Source organism: Varanus komodoensis, unplaced genomic scaffold, assembly GCF_004798865.1.
Source record: "Varanus komodoensis strain SLA01 unplaced genomic scaffold, ASM479886v1 scaffold26, whole genome shotgun sequence".
Classification (NCBI taxonomy): Eukaryota; Metazoa; Chordata; class Lepidosauria; order Squamata; family Varanidae; genus Varanus; species Varanus komodoensis.
Genome location: NW_025335684.1, coordinates 5267680 through 5284111, shown reverse-complemented (window position 1 = coordinate 5284111; position 16432 = coordinate 5267680). Strand labels below are relative to the sequence as shown.

At 57.0% G+C, this 16432-nt stretch overlaps 1 protein-coding gene across 1 annotated transcript in view; it reads right to left on the bottom strand.

Annotated features, from left to right (window-relative positions):
- Positions 1 to 12446, bottom strand: part of FSCN1 (fascin actin-bundling protein 1) — a 31568-nt gene extending 19122 nt beyond the window's left edge. Inside the window, exon 1 of the mRNA XM_044433526.1 lies at positions 11585 to 12446. Within this exon, the coding sequence (XP_044289461.1) occupies positions 11585 to 12407 (823 nt within the window). The 5' untranslated portion in view covers positions 12408 to 12446. The remainder of the gene's footprint in view (positions 1 to 11584) is intronic.
- Between the last annotated feature and the right edge of the window lie 3986 nt (positions 12447 to 16432).

Genomic DNA, 16432 nt, shown 5'->3' with positions numbered 1-16432 from the left:
AATGGATCCCATGAGGCAGTTTGAGCAGAACCAGGCTGCGAAGATCCCTCGGCACTGTGTCTACCACCCGGGTCCCCAGAAATGTGAAGCTGAAGACACATCATGGAACGCCCTGCACCGCAGGGAGAATGGTGGAGGTTGGAGGATGGGAAGGGGCGGATGAGAACGGATTGCTGGCGGAGGGAAAGGTGGAACATCTGGGAAAAAGCACTCAGAGCCGAACAATGCCTAATCTTTTGAGCCGCAGGGACTCGGAAAGAAGAGAATTGCCTTTTGTTCCCATAGCCCCCATGGCTGCAGCTAGAGTGCTTTCACCGGCATACAAAGAAAGCCAAGCCAGATTTCTGGTTCATATCCTCGCCAATTAGTTTCAGGCTGAAACGAAGGGGCTGCAGTTCAGGACGGAGCTGCTCTTAGCCAGATTCTGTGCAAGTCCTACTGAATGAAGTGAGAAGTATTTCTAAGTCAGCATACAAAGAAGGGACCCTAAACACTCACACTGGGAGTCCCAGCAAAGTGACATTTAATGTGTAGCTTTTGCCAAAAAATGCAAATCATACTCGCTCTGGCAGAGCCGGATTGTTGCTGGTACCAGAGCAGGCGTGGAGACAAAATCTAACCCACTTGCCCTCTGCTCTGGGCCTCAGAAGAGTCCTTCCAGGCTTGGAAGGGGTGGTTGGATGCACGGGTTCCCCATGGGCACCACTGCAGGCGAGGAACGGGTTAACTTAAAGGGGCCCTCCATACCTGCTGCAATCCCAAGAATGGTCAGCAGCCACTGTGTAGATTGCGGTCTGGGGGCTTGTTCTTTTGCAAAAATAGCAAAAACAATGAACAGGTGCGGGAGCGACAAACAGAGGAAAAGGAAATGTGACATCGCACACATCTGCCTCAGTAAGAGTTCATCATCATTTAGGACAGAATTCACTGTGAGTTTGTGTACTGGCTACAAACATGTGTAGGACCTGCTCCCTTAGAAAAGAAAGAAACGGGATTGGGCACTTCCACCCCAAATATGCCCTTCACATGAGCCGTGCTGAGCTTTCAGCAAGCATCCAAACCGAACGGACAGATGCAGGATACAGGCTTGTACATTCAGAGGCACGATGTATTCTCTGTGGAACATTTCAGACCCTGGACTTTAGACCCTACAGAAAGGGGATAGGGTGCTCCTTAAATGATTTCAATCTTTCAATACACGTTTGTAGAACTTTAGATGCAAAGGCGAGTGCGGCTCCCACTACTTTTCATGTGCCGACATTCCTGATACTTTAGGACAATCACAAAACCTTCTGCACACCTGGATCAAAGACATTTCCCCCGTGTGCGCAGCTCTGCATTCTGCATGCACCAAAAGCTGTAGCACTGGAAGAACGCTGGGAATTAAGAGCACCATGCATGGCGTTTGCATCAGCTGTGTTGCTTCGTTCTCTTTGCCCGTTGCAGGGACGGCTGGGTGCAGGGGCCCGGCTCCGGCCCCAAGGTCTAGTGGGGTTCAGTGCTCATTCGGCCCCATCAGCTGAAGGATGGAGATGCCCCTCCTTGCTATTCTGTGCTGAGCAGATCCCAGTCCTGCAGGCACTCCCAGCTGAATCCCCCACTTCCTGTGGGGAGAAGCGATCCCTTCCTGCCTCAAGACCTACAGGGAAGCTCCTTTCGAGGCCGCCCTTCCCCTCCTCCTCCAGCAAAGCCCAATTAAAGGGGAGTGGCTCAGCTCTAACGAAGGGCAGATGCTCACCGGCCTGTCACCATCTGCCAGGCTCCACTCCTAATTAGGGGAGCTGGGGAACAGCTCATCCGGGACAAAGGGCCACCCCCTCGCCTCCATGCTCCTCGCAACCGCAGTGGGGAACCCTGCGCCGAGCTCTGCACTCGCACCGGCGCACTCGGGCGCATGCTGAAGGCGCATGCCAGCCTGCCTCCCAGCCCCCCCCCCCACCCCCGCCCCGCCCCTGCAACACTGGATCAAATTAGGGCTTCGCGATTCCGTTGAAGAGACACAACCCGCCCCCCCGCCCCCGCAAAAGCCGAGGGATTTTGGCATTGTTCGGTCTTTCAGAACAGCCAAGGAGCAGCGGCTCTGGCAACAGCGCGGCAGCTGACCAGGATCCCGCCTGCCACAGGGAACAAAAGCGGCATCCAGACAAGTCGCGGCACGGCCTGGGATCCATCTGCTCGGGAAAGCGGATCTGGTTTGGACGGACACGTTACGGAGAACCCTTGGGTGAAGGGCGGGAGAAATCGGATGGGAAGGGAGCCTCCCTCTGCCCAAACTCCAGGGAATTGGATGTTTCTCAGAAGCTCGTTTCAGGCAAGGTCTACAACGTGGCGCCAGGCGAGGCCCACCAGTGACGCGCAGCCGCCCCCGTGGATGCCTCGTGGGTCGCAATCCGTGTGTGCAGGGCAGGGCAGTCCCGAGAGCTGGCCACCCCCTTTTCCGAGCCACGCCTGAGCTCCAGATGGGATCCACACGTCCTTCAGGCCCAGGATGGTGGGCACGGAGGTGCTCTCAAGCAATGCCCTCGAGGCAGCCGCTTTAAGATCCCCTCCAACCACCCGACCACATGCCTGCCCTTTAAGAAAGCCAGGCCAGCCGGCCTTCCCCAGCTTGGTGTGCTCAAAATGCAGGCCTACACATCCCATCACCCCCAGCCAGTGATGGGGGTTGTAGTCAAACATCTCGGAAGGTTGAGGCGGACCAACCTCTTGGTTGCACAGGAGAAATCCTGCACGGAAGGGGTGCAGGTGACGAATCTCGCTGCCCGGTGGGAGAAGACCACTGGCCCGTAGGGCAGCCTCCACGGAAGAGGCTCAGCTTAGCAGCCTCCCGTGCTCCCACTCCGGCTCACAGGTGGTGCAGGAATTAAAGAAATGGATAAACGAGGCCTGGCTCTCCAGGCGGCCGCCATGCAGGTGAACCCTATGCCCAAGTCGCCTGGGGAGGCCACCCTCCGGCTTTGCCAACGACGCCTTGCATGCGCCATCACACCACACGGACAAGTCCCACCCTCGTGCGGGCTTGCAGGAGCCCGCCACGTGCCGAGTGAGAAGCCTCCTGGTGCTGCCCGTATCTTATCAGGGAGAGGAGGAAGCACAACTCCAGACGCAGGAGCAATGCCCAGGGTCACACGAAACAGACGTGTCCCTCGGTGCTGGTGGCGTGCGCATTTCCTTCATCGCTGGGCAACTACAGACCGAGTGCCTCGCAGTGATGAAAGGGAAGGGCTTCCGATTCACAACATCGCTGTTTCCACACAAGCCAAGTATCTTTTCAAGATACCCAGAACTGTGCCTTAGGAAGACAGTCTTATCTTGCTGGGGGGAGAGGCAAGCGCAGAGCCCTGATGAAAAAAAAGGGAGTCTCAAAGGGCAACAGATGTCATTCCTCGCTGGAGGAGCCCCGGCCACCTCTTCCCAAAGTTTGCAGTGAAATGCGCCAAGCAACCCTTTGCAAAAAGAAAAGGCACCTCTGTGAGGGAGCACTGAGCTGGGAACAGCTGTATTTCTCCATCCAATGAAACAACCCCTCCTTTTCCTGCCTCACATCTGGTTTTCCAGAGTGACAAAGGACTGAAACAGGAGCTCTCTCTCCCACCCCACCAACCCCCTCAGCAACTAAGCTCGAAATCGCCTCTCTTCCACCACCACAATCCTGCCCTTGTTCTCCTAACCTCGCTTTCCCCCTTCTCCCCTCCTCCTCCTCCCATCAGACAAATATTTAACATCTGCCAAAAAAAATCCGAGGCCCAACAGCTCTTGCCAAGAGGGCAAAGGGAAGGTTGCTGGCACCAGAGACCCTGGCTGCAAAAGCCACATGGGGGGGGGGGGGAGAGGTGGAGATAGTATGCGCAAAGAAAAATAAAAATGCACGAGAGTCAGAAGCAGCGGCTGCACCAGAAAGAGAAACCCCCACTTCTGCTGTAAGGGCCATTCACCACTCGAGAAGATGCGGCGAGCGCATGTGCGCCAGGCGCAGCCAGTCTGCAGAGACCACCTGCCTGATGCAAGGCCAGCTCGATCTGCCCTCCAGAAACACCGCAACCGGCAGTGCCAGAAAGGGGTTCTTCCCTAGCCTAACCCCCCCCCCCCCACAAAGGCCCAGAAGTTGCACCCTCGGGAACCATTTGGCGGCAATGCCAAATCCAACCATGGCTCCGCCGAACCCAGCCATGGCTCCGCCGCGGTGTTCAGTGAGGGCGACTGAACTCTTCGATCTGGCAAAGCTGTCTGGCCACCCAGCAGTGCGCGGTCTATTTCGAGGCCTTGAACTGGAGCATCGGACCACCTTTTCCATGGGTGGGCAGCCTCTTCCGGCCAGTGGGCCATATTCTATTCTGGAGAAACTGGGGCAGAGCGGAAGCATTTCATGGGGGAAGCAATAAGGGTGGAGCCAAAATGCTTTTTTTTTTCAAAATGTATGCTATAGCTTGAGGTCCTTATGAGGAACTATGGCTTACAAGCAGCATTCCAACCTTAAAGCTGGATGAAAAATGGCGCAGGAAACTGACGGATCGGCAGTTTGGGGGCAGCCATGGGGGCCTTCCCCAAGCATGGAGTTGCCCACCTTAAAGACGGTCACAGCAGCAACATGGCAAGACGCAGCCAGGAAAAAACAGAAGCGGTCCCCAAGTGTGTGCAGCCTCCAAGGAGCCTCATGACAACAGAGCACCTCAAAAGGTGCATGCTGCACCCACCAGCTGCTGCCCCCACAGTGGCCAGGCCCCTCTGGGGAGAGGGGCTCTACCTCCCGCCCCAGATCAAGCGCTCAGCTCGCTGGCCTTCCACTTGCATGTCCCACCTGCCAGGGAGCGGGTGAAGGGCTACCTGCTCGGACAACTTTCCAAGGGGACTGCAAAAATGCATGGAGGAGGAGATCTATCTGGGCCACTAGTCCACATGACTGCATGCTTCCTCCAGTTACAGAGGCAGTATGCCTGCATATGCCCGCTGCTGGGGAACTTGGGTGCTGCACGCCTGCCCTGCTTGGTGGAACCTGGAAGAAGTGGGTTGGCCACTGAGTGAAGCATCGCTGGAGCGGCTGGACCCTCGTGTGACCCATCGGAGCTCTTCCCATGTCCTTGAGCTCTTAGCCAGCATAAAGAGGCACCACACCTCCAAAACCAGAGGTAATCTACAGCCGTCGGCTAGAAGCTGCTAACAGCAGTAGGAACCAGTCTGGTCCTCTTTTAAAGCTGCCCAAGTTCTGGCCCATCCCAAACCCACAACAGGTTTCTGAAACCACGGCCATGCTTGCTGGAAAAGAACTATATGATGAACAAGATCTGTTGTGTCGATGCACTCATGTTGTATTGTAGAAACTAGCAGCCTGGGCTAGGGCAGGACCTGGAGAAGGCCAGCTAGAATCAGCCACAGTTCTGCCCAACGAAAAGGTCTGTAATCAGCAGGAAGGGCCCAAGCAGATGTCCTGTGTAAAGGCTTTCCACATCAGGTCAGGAGCGCGCATGAGAGAAGAGCTGGCTGAAGGGTCAGCATTGCCAGGTGCTGCTGAAGGCCAGGTACCCTGTCTTCCCCCTGCAGTGACCTGGCTCTGCACCTGGCTCCTTCTTGGGTCCATGCCCGCACCTTCTGGAAGCCACTGTCAGTTTTAACAGCACAGCCTGGCTGTAGCCTGCCTTGGGACCTCCTGCCATGGAGCTTCAGGACATGGCCGCAGGTTCTAGTATTAAGAGAGGAGGTGCGCCACCCCACCACCCCTGCGCCCCAGGCACTGCCAAGTCGCAGGTGGAAGGGTCATCTTTGCATCACGGCCAGGGAGCTGAGCTGGTCTTCCTCGCCAGGGAGATGCCGAGGTGAACTCGGGCCTTCCTGCTGTGCCACCGAGCGATGGTCCCTTTCCACTCCAAGGTGGCAGGGAGCTTCTCCGAAGCGAGGATGCGCAACCCTTTCACTGGCGGTATCAGGGACTGCGGGTGGGCAGTCTGGAAATGATGGGAATTACAGTCCAAGTCATCTGGAGGGTGCCAGTCCAGTTACAGTCCAATGCATCTGGTTGGAAAGGGCAATGCAAAGGGGCAAGTTGCTAGACCTCAGGAGAGCAATGTCCCTGCTTTGGAGTTTTGGGAGAGCATTGTAGGGCCTTGCATTTCTGTACTAGTCATTCATATTCTCTCTCTGGCCCTTACAAGAACCCTGCAGAGCAGAGCAGAATTAACCCCAGCTTACAGAAGAGTAGACTGAGGTTCTGTAGCTTCCCCGAAGTTTCCTTTGCAGTTCATGGCAAAGCAATACAAGTAAAAGCATTTTTGGCTTCTTGTTTGAGAGTTCTTTAAAAAATCACACATCTAACCGGGGTAGAATGTCCAACCGGACCCCAGATTGAAATTCTAATGCTGCCAGGAAGCTCAGTGGGGAGCATTACGCAAGCGGCCATTTCTCTGCCTAACCTAACCAGAGTTATTTAGAGAGTAACTGACGAAGAAAACCGACGGAAAGAAACTTGCTTTTCCTGAAGGAAGCCAAGACAGGAATGTCATGTTTTGGATATCCTGAGGATCTCAGGAGGAGAAAGGTGAAGATGCCCCCACTCCAAAAATCAAACAAACGAACAAACAAACCCAGAAACTTTTTGAACAAAAGTGGGGGGAACATATTTTTCCATGCATTTTTCCAGGCTCCACATCCGTACTCCAACTATGGTATCATCCACCATCCTTGCCTGACTCGGCACCCTCGAGAGATTTCAGACTACAATTTCTTGCACTAGCTGGGGTTGATGGGCACTGTAGTCCACAACACGCTCCATGGCGCCAGGCTGGCCCTACCTTTGCCTCTCCCCAGTGCTGGAGTTGTTACTTTGGCGCTTTTCAAGCCACGCGGTTGCACGCACGTGTCGCGCTTTTATTTTATTGGCTTTGTTGAAAGGCCGCCCGGTAGCATCGTGCTCCACCCCGTGGGACAGGCGTTCCGCAGACCGGTCCCCCCTCGTCCCGCGACATTCCCCCTCCGCATCCGGCACGCTGGCCCAAGGAGCTGCACCCAACCACCGTCCTCCAGGCCCGACCACGCATGCGCGGGCATCTTGTCGAGAGCCAGCCAGCGCACCCCCGGAGTGCCCGGAGGGCTTCCCACCACGCGCATGCAAGCTTCCAAAGTTCACTTGGAGGGAGGGTGGGAGGCAGCGATTCCACCAAGGGGACAGCCAGCCGGGAAGGCAAAGCTTTCTTTGTGTGGCTTCAAGTAGGTCACATTTGCCTCGCTCAGCTAGAAGGCAGGCATTCGGCGGAGATTTTCAGCTGCAATCCGTTTATGGGGCTGTGGCAGCTTCAGCGGGACGCAGTGAGGATGAGGGGTGGGAAGTGACGCGGGCAGGAGCGGGAGGCGTAGCGATGCCCTAACAGCCCCCCGTTTGGCCACAACGCCCCCACCCCAGCCCAACCCCAAACATCTCCCAAGCATCGGGTGCTTTCTGAGCTTTCTACACTTTCCCCCGCTCCCTTCCTCACAGAAGAGGCTTTAAGTGTGGGGTCCCCCTCACAGGGCCCTCCCAGGGGCACCCGCAAAGCTATCCCTTCTCCACAGACTTCCCAAAAGGGAAAAAAGCTGCTTGAATTAGACCCTTGGAAAATGTGCAATGAAAACCTTGCGAGCGTTTTCTAGCTGTAGCGTTGCTTTCTCTCTTCCCTCACAACCCGCCACTATTATTTCTCTCCCATCCTCCCTTTTAATGCACTTTGGACCAGCCAGGCCCCCTACGGGAACCATTTTGTGGTGGTGCCCTCAACTGTTCCTTGGATCCCCAAGTGTTTCTACAGATACCAAATGATTCGGGAACCTGCTTATTGCTAAGGCTGACCAGTATTTTGGCCAGCGTTCATCCTTTGACAAGCAACGTGCACATCTCAAGTTCCTAGTCCTTATGGCCACGAAGACATGAAGTATTAGAGGTCAGAAGTGGTTAGACTTTTCCGCTGTTTGGGTGGCAGCATTTACTTCAACGTTGTGTGGATTACTCAGTGCCGCCCTAAAACCAGAATCAAGGGAAAGCATGCAAACTGCACAGAACCGCATGATTGATAAAGATTGCAGAATTCGGATTGTGGGAGTGCAGAATTAAGAACAGGTGCCATTTTAAGCGTCACTCTGCATGCCTCTTCTGCAGTGCCGAGTCAGTATGCTAGACTGAAAAGAGAAACGCTGTGGCAGTGAATGCAAGTCCCTTCTGCGGCTCTTTCCTAAAATGAGGCGCGTTTAACAAGAGCCCATAAAATCTTTCTTTTGGGCAGAGGCAAGTAATTCAAGCGCTTAATCACTGCCTTTCCAACTGCATGTACTAAAAAAAAAATGCAGCTTTGGAGAATTCTGCCTTGTGGAATTAGCTGCTTTTGATGTCCTGATGACTCAGCTTTTCAGAGCAAAGCGAAGAGGAGCCTAGATTTTTTAAAAGCACCAACAAGCTACAGGAGTGAGGCAGTTTAGCTGAAATGCCGAGCCGATCACCAACACCACAACCGCCCATCCCAAATTACGAGTCACCAAGACCGAGGATTTTCCGAGCCAACGGGGCAATTTTAAATGCTCTCTTCTTCAGAAGGAGGACTCCAAGCTCAGCACAAAAAACCCAGATGCATCCTGAGCGTGAAGAGGGCCGGGCATGTATGTATTTTTGGGGGAAACCATCTGCTGAAGCTTTTTCCTTCTCCCACCCTGCTTTCGGAAAGGAGAGGAGCTCTGCAGATGCCTAGCAGGCGGGAACAAATGGCTGGAAGCAGGCGGGAGGGACTGAGAGGGGGCCATATTGGACAAGATAGGGAAGAAAGGGACCGGGAAGATGGGGGGGGGGAGGCAGAGCGGTGTGGCAGGGAGAGGCTGAGGAGGAGCAGATAGGAGGGACTAGACTAGAAGCCTGGTGTTGCAATCAACACGCCTCATCTTTCTATTCCCGTCACATGTCACCCTCCCCCCAGACCATCACCCACAAGGCCCTTGATCGAGGTAATCTGATCTGCCCCTTCTAGGTGGGGAGTGGGGGGCGCGGGGTGGGGGGAGGCAGCAGGAAGGGAAAAGAGATGCTACTTGCAGCCTGAAATAATTGCACAGCAGGTAGAGACAGCGGGCGGGGGGGGGGGGCATGGCTGGATTGGGGAGGGGGCAGCGTGCTGGAAGGGGAGGGCCGCTGGGAGGGGGAGGCCTGGCTGAAGCACCCCAAGACCTCCGGGAGGGGAACCGTCCACCTGGCCTCTTTGTTTCGGGTGGGCGGACCCAGCAGACCCTCCCCTTAATGGAGGTGGGGGACGGCGCCTCTCGTGAGAGGCCGGGAAGGAAAAGTGGGCGGAAGGGGGAGCAAAAGCGAGACTGGGGGGAGAGAAACAGGAAAGGGCGTGACAGCACCTGGAGCTGGAGAAGACACTGTCCTAGGCCAGAGCAGGCAAACGCAAGCTGTCCGGAGGCATCACGGCCCCCGTGGGCCACGCTGGGCGGGGGGGGGCATCCGTGGGCCACGTTAACATCCTTCCACTGGACAGAAGCTGAAACTCCTGCCCGCTCTCTATGAGCCACAGCCGTTCTCTTATGCCTCTCGTCCCTCCTATCAACTCTTGGGGGGGGGGGGGGGATGGCCATGCACCGTGTGTCTAAGGAGACCCAGAGGAAGGCCTTCAATCTGTAACAGCTGCTCTTGCCCCTAAGTTCGGAGCAAGCAACCCAAAGCAGCAGCGCCCTGGACCTGGAGTGGGGCAGGGCTCCCCCGCATTATGCCCCCAGGATAGGGGGCTCTGGAGCATCTCTTTCCCTGCCTTGGCTGTAACAAAAGCAAAAGCCCGGCCCTGGACAAAGCAAAGCACTCCGGCGATGGGTGGGGGGAGCTGGGAGGAAAGGAACCCTCCCCCTTAGCAGCTGTACGTACACACACACACACACACACACACACACACACACGGAGAAACCTCACCTCCCATGCCGAGCGCCACTTTTGAAACATGATTCTCTGCCTGGCCTATCACATGCGATGGCAAACCCTCCACCAGATGGAGTTTCCGGTGCCCCCCGCCCCCAAATCCATGTAATGTACATCACCCAAATACAGGGGCCCAAGGTGTTCCTCCTTTCAGAGAGCTCCTATCCACTGGAAAGCTCCGTGGGGAGAAAGCGAGTTTGCTACAGGAAAACTGCCACATCACCACACTGGCCATCGGACCCCAAATTCCAGAGGGGATGCCACTAGTTGGCTCTATGACTTTGTGGAATGAAGCATCTTGGGTGCTTTTCTGTGGGAAAGGTGGGAGGATTTAAAATAAAATCAAGCACAGACTGCAGTGGTGGAATCGGGGGATGAAGCTGTATCCAAAGCGATCTCCATTTTCCCCCACCCCCAGAACCAAAAAAAAGCCACCAAATCCTTAGCTACACGTGCATAAACTACCATTTGAGATCCTAAAATATCCAGCAATTTGCCTATGTGACCCCATTAAGAGTGCCTGGGGAGCACAGCAGCCTCAGAAACAAAGCCCAGGGTTGAAGCAACATGAAATGGTATTGTGTGGGTTGCCTCTTAAACCAACATTGCCACTTAAATCAACATTTCAAGAAGAACCCACAGTTCATCAGTTTGCTTGAGCCCAGAAGAGATGACAAACCATGGATAACAACCCACAGGTCACAACCCAGCAACAAACCCTGAGTTCTCTTCATGGGCTGTTTGTAGTTAATAAGCCATGGTTTGTCAGCACAGCTGGGTTCAGACAACATAATAACCCACAGTTCAGCCTATAGTCTACCCTTAATTATGAATGCATGCCTGTAAAACAGTCTGTTCCCATTCCCAGCGATGAACCATCCATCACACCGATACAGAGAAACCAAAGCATGCCCCGAGCAAAATTCTGCACCAACAGATTATGGCTAAAAGGTGCAGTGAAGGGATTAAAAAAAAAGGGGGGGGGGGAGAATGGCATTAGACAGAAAGCCTTCCAACGAAATCTGTCCACACACACCTGAATCTCAAGTCTTAAGGCACACTGCCACCCAGGGCAGAAAAATTAATGTAGAATCCACAGAGGTGCAGATTAAAGCAAATGCCATGGTTTGGGGAGAGGAAAAGACACGATGCTGCTCCTCAAATGGAGCCCATTCACACACAGCTGCTCTCCAAGTGAAAAAACCAGTATAGGATTTGGGGGAAAAAAAGAAAAGAAGGGAATTATGAAACCACACATTTGGCAAAAATACGGGCCAAAGAAGGGGAAAAGCACAGTGCAGAAGATACAACACCTTCAAATGCATTCCATTCGCACGTGTCCAGCCCCTCAAGCCATAAGGGGTGTTCTGGGCGGTGTGAACCCAGAGGATGCTGACCGGGGAGAGAGAGAACGAGCTGGCTGACGCGGGCGTTCCTGCTGCTCCTGCCCCGTTGCCTTGCCCGGGGGACCCGGTCGCCACCCCCCCCCCGGGGGGCCCTGCTGGCCCAGGCCCGTGTGGCCAAGCGGAAAGCACCCCCCCACACACACGCACACGCGCGCGCGCGCAGGGGCGCGCGGACAGCGGCAACGCGACCGGCCGGGCCCGACCCGCGGCTCCAAGGGCGCCGCCACGCCCAGGGCACGCGTGGACGGCGCGGGCGCGGGCCTACCTTGCCTGGTGGAGACGTTGCGCTCGTTGCCGGCGCGCAGGACCACCTGCGGCGAGCTCTGCTCCAGAGCGAACAGCTCGTCCTTGCCCACCTTGGCGCTCTTGCCGGCCTTGAGCGTGCCGCTGGGCCCCGACGGGGCCAGGTACTTGCCCTGCGCGTCGCGGAAGGCCACCTTGCCGGCGCGGAACTCGAGCGTGTAGCCCGCGCCCGGCTCGGGCCGCTCCACCAGCCGGCCGTCGTGGCGCAGGAAGCGGTGGTCGCAGGTGCGCAGGCCGTAGCGCTGCTCGTGGAAGACGAGCGTGATGAGCGAGTCCACGCCCCAGGGCACGTCGCGGCCGACGGAGATCTCGTCGTGGGCCGCGCTCAGGTGCGCGTAGCGCTTCCTGCTCAGGCTGAACAGGTTCACCTGCGGGTGCATGGCGATGTGCACGCTCCACTTCTCGGCCGCCGAGACGGCCTGCGCGAAGCACGAGAGGCGGTCGTCGGTGCCGCCGAAGAAGCGCTTGTGCGCCTCGGACTGCAGCGACCAGCGCCCGTCGTCGTGCGCCACGATCACGAAGCGGCAGTCGGCCGTGGGCGCCTCGCTGTCGCACGACACGTGCCCGTCCTTGTCGGCCGCCAGGTAGCGGCCCAGGTGGCTCTTGAGGAAGACGGCGGCCGAGTCGTCGCCGTTGGGCTCCAGCGTCCAGATCTGCTTCTTCTTCAGGCTGGGCGCCGAGGCATTGAGCTTGAAGCCGAACGCCTCGGCCGTCAGGTACCTGTTGCCGCAGTTGATCAGCCCGAACTGGATCTGGAGCGCCTCGGCGGTGCCGTTGGCCGTCATGGCTGCGAGCCGCGGGGCGCGCACCCCGCAGGCGGGCGCTGGGCGCGGGACGGAGGGCGCGGGCGGAGGGCGCGGGCGGGCGACGTGGCGAGCTGCGGGCGGAGAGGAGAGCAGAGCAGACGGGGCGTGAGGCGGGCCGGGGGCGCGGGGCAGGGAGGGAGGGAGGAGGAATGCCGCTGCCCCCCCTCTCCTCCTCCTCCTCGGGGCCGCCGCGCCTCCCCGGGCGTGAGATTTACCTCGCCTGCTTGGCCTTTGTTCGGCAGCCGACCGACGGCGCGACGCTCCGCTCGGCTCCTCGCTCGCAGCCCTGACAAAGCCGGCTTCACAAAGCGCAGCTGCCGCCTATATAGGAGCGCGAAGTGATGTCAGGCCCCGTCTTGACGGGCGGGCGGGCGCGTCGCGTCGGGGGGAGAGGGAGGCAGCTCCGCCCCCGACTGGGGCTCGCCGAGGCGGACGAGGGGGTGGAGTCGCCGGGGAGGGAGGGGGGGAGGGAGGGGTGGGGGTCCTCCCGAGCCGCGGGGCCGTTTTCCTCCCAGAATGCGAGAGCTGTTTCCTCCCTCGCGGTCTCCCCGCAGAAAAGCCGCCCCCCCCGCAGAAAAGCCGCCCCTCACCCGCAAGCCTGGGGGGCGGGGGGCGCTCCTGGGCCGTGCAAAGCCCCGGAGGCGTCTTCGGTTTGGGGAGCTGTCTAGGCGGACGCCGACAGGCGCATCTCCCCTCCTCCTGCGGAGACCCTCCTTCCCCCGCCTGCAGCCCTCTGGCTGTTTCGGGCGTCGGATCCCATCAGCCCCAGACAGCCTGGTTCCTGGTCAGGGATGCTGGGCCAGGGAGGGGTGGCCCAGAGAGAGGGCTGAGGCACCAGTTGCTGCCACACTTCACCTGTGGTCTCCAGGGACTCAGGACGACAACTCCCATCATGCCTGAGCATTGGCCGGGTCGGCTGCAGCTGATGGGATTGGGAGCCCCACACCTGTGGAGAACACCGCACTAGGACGGGGGGCTGGCGGCGTCATCCCGACAGGGATGGGAATCGGCCACCCAGGGCCGCCCCTGTCACGGGGCAGAGCGAGGAGGCAGGGGCACGTGTGGCTGCTGTCCTGCCCTGCTCCCCTTAAACCAGCTGGCCGCCAAGGATATGTGGGGGGGAACGCCATGGGGGTGTTGGGGGCAGTCAGCCGGGGCAGCTCCCAGACGCGTGCCTGCAGAACCCCGGCCCTTGCATTGCTGGGCGGCTGCGGCGAATAAATCGCACACAGCAAGAAACAGTCCGGTCGGAGATCCAGCGCAAACAAGGGCAGGGGGCGAAATGAAGAAAGGCAGTGAAGATTCCAGGCTGATGGCGTCACTTCAGGTATATTTACTCAGAAGTTAGTTTCACCTGAGCTCAGCTGACTTCACCTGGGGGGAAGTGCGGAGGCCCCTGCAGTTCAGCACGCGAAGTTCCACAGGGCCAGCCAAAGGCTCCGAGACGCCCCCAAGCAGGGCTTGAATTGTAACAGCCTCCTCAACGCATGCCATTCTGAAGGGCCGGACCACAACTCCTGCTGTCCCCAGCCCGGCTGGCTGAGGATGTTGGGAGCTGTAGTCCAATCCATCTGGGAGATACTAAGTTGGGGGCATCTCCAGTGACCTCCTCTCTTTGCAGTCCTCTCCAACATATGGCATACCAGTGGAGGTCCATTCAGCCATCTTTTATTTATTCATTTATTTATCTATCAATTTATATCCTGCCTTCTTCCTACAAAGAGCTCAAGGCAGCTTACATCATTCTCCTCCTCCATCTTATCCCCACAACAACAACCCTGTGAGGTAGGATGGGCTGAGAGTCTGTGACTGGCCCAACGTCCCCCAGTTGGCTCCATGGCTGAGCGGGGACTAATAGCTGTTATCTCAGACCAGTCCTCATCCGTGAATTTGTCTAATCCTGTTTGAAGGGCCTCTGAGCTGGCGGCCACCCCTTTCTTGTGGCAGTGAGTTCCACAGGTTAGCCATGTAGGCCGGGAAGTATGCTTTGATATCGGAGCGATTGTTGAATGCACGTGTGCCGTGCTCCACGAGCTGGGAATTCCATGCCAGGGTGCACTTGGCAAGGGTGCTGGGCCATTTGACAACTACCTCCATGTCCTCGCTGGTTGCAGGGGGTGCCCCCGCCCCATAGACATGCCTCAGGACTCCTACAAGACGGCTGAGGATGCTGAAAGTCAAGCCGACAGGACTCCCACCGCCTGTCTCTCTTACCCAGCATCTGGGGGTGAGTGGGGCAGGGGGCAGGTGCTTCATGCACAACTTCCCACAAAAGCTCGGAGGGGGGCAGCCAGTTGGGAAAACCGGCCCTGCAAATCTGCCATCTTCCACCAAGAGGAGCGAAAAGTTTAAGGTGCAGGAAAATACGATTCACTAGGGCCCGATGCATTAAAGTTTCACGTCCTTAGAGCGGCCTTCCTAGAGCAAGAGGGCATGCTGGATGGGGAATGCTGGGAGTTGTAGTCCAAGGCTAAGGGAGGGCACCCATGTGGGGAAGGCTAGGCTACGTACAAAAAGCAGGGTTGGCGTTGAGACACAGCAACTCTGGGAGTGCAACAGCTTCTCCCGATGTTGTGGCCACGAGGTCTGCAGTCACCAAAGAGAGGTGTTGGGATCAGTTGCCCCGTGAGGTCTTGGGCTTTCTGGAGGCCCAGCCTGGAATCTGGGAGCTTTGCTGGACGAACACGAGCGCCCTTGCACGGCGCACGGCCCACCCCCGTGCAAATGTGCATGCTGCCAGCCGCTAATCAGGTCAGGCATCCGTTCAAGGTCTAAGTTAGTGTCCTCTTATCTGTCCAGAGTAAGTCATTGTCTCGCTGTGGGTGGGGGAGGTTTCACTGGGTGCATTTTCAGAAAAGTTCCTGCGTGTTTCTAGGTCAGAGACTCTTCCAGGTCATTTCAATCCCCTTCCCAGAAGTTGATGCCTCTTGGGGGGAGGGGGTGTTTGCGTGCGCGCTTGAAGACGCATGTCTCACAGCGGGTGTGCCAGGAAACTCCCCATGATGTCTTTCCCTGGCCTCTTCTTTGGGCAAAAATATTCCTGTAGTAGGAGCCGCCATTTTAATTTTCCCAAAATGCCCCTGCTGCAGCTTCACTCCGGGGCATCATGGAGAATTTAGCAGGAGGGGAATGTGTTGCCAAGGCCCTTCCCAGCCTGGCATGGCCACTTAGGAATGGTCAAAACAGGAACAGCATCCCCTAAAAACCGGGATGCACATTTACATAAAATCAGTCTATCCTGCTATACATGTGTGGGCATAATTATCAGAATTTGGTTGGAAACAGGTTGGCGCCGCTGTCCCCATATTACAGCTGGGAAAGCTGAGCCTGAAAGGCAGCCTGGGTGCCTGAGAGCTCCCAGGTCGATCTCTCAAGCAGTCCTGCCAGTTGCCAAAGAGAGGGCGCGGGTGACTTCTTGGCTGGCGGCTTCTCTTTGACAGCTTGCTGCATTTTTACTGCCGGAGGTGGTTGTGGGCAGCTCTGCTCGGGGTGCCAAAAAGGTGGGGCCGGCTTGGCCCACGCTAGTCTGTGACTCATGCGAGGGCTTCTGTTGCTTGCTTCTTGGCCTTGGGGCAACAAAATGTTTTGGGCAGCCCTGTAGCAAGGGAGGTGTTTTTTTCTTGTGTGTGTATCTTTACAAGTCCAGGCAAAGCAGTGAGAGTTCAGAATCCAAATACCCGTGACCTTCTTCCAGGCTCGTATGGTAAGAAGGGGTGTCTCTACTAGTCAGTGAATCGGGGGACCTGCAACAGAATTTGGCTGTGTGGAGACCTCCTGTTCAAGGTGCCAGCCAGCCAGCCAGCCAGCCATGCCCCTTTTCTGAGTACTCTGTTCCAGCTCTCCTCTCTGCTTTTCTGTCCTCTCTCCATCAAGAAGCAGTCGTTATTCTGTAGCCACTGGATGCAATTCATCCCACTGAACTCTTTTGGAGCTTCTGGCTTCCTCTCTGGTGTGTTTCTCCTTCCTTCCTTCCTTCCTTCCTTCCTTCCTTCCTTCCTTCCTTC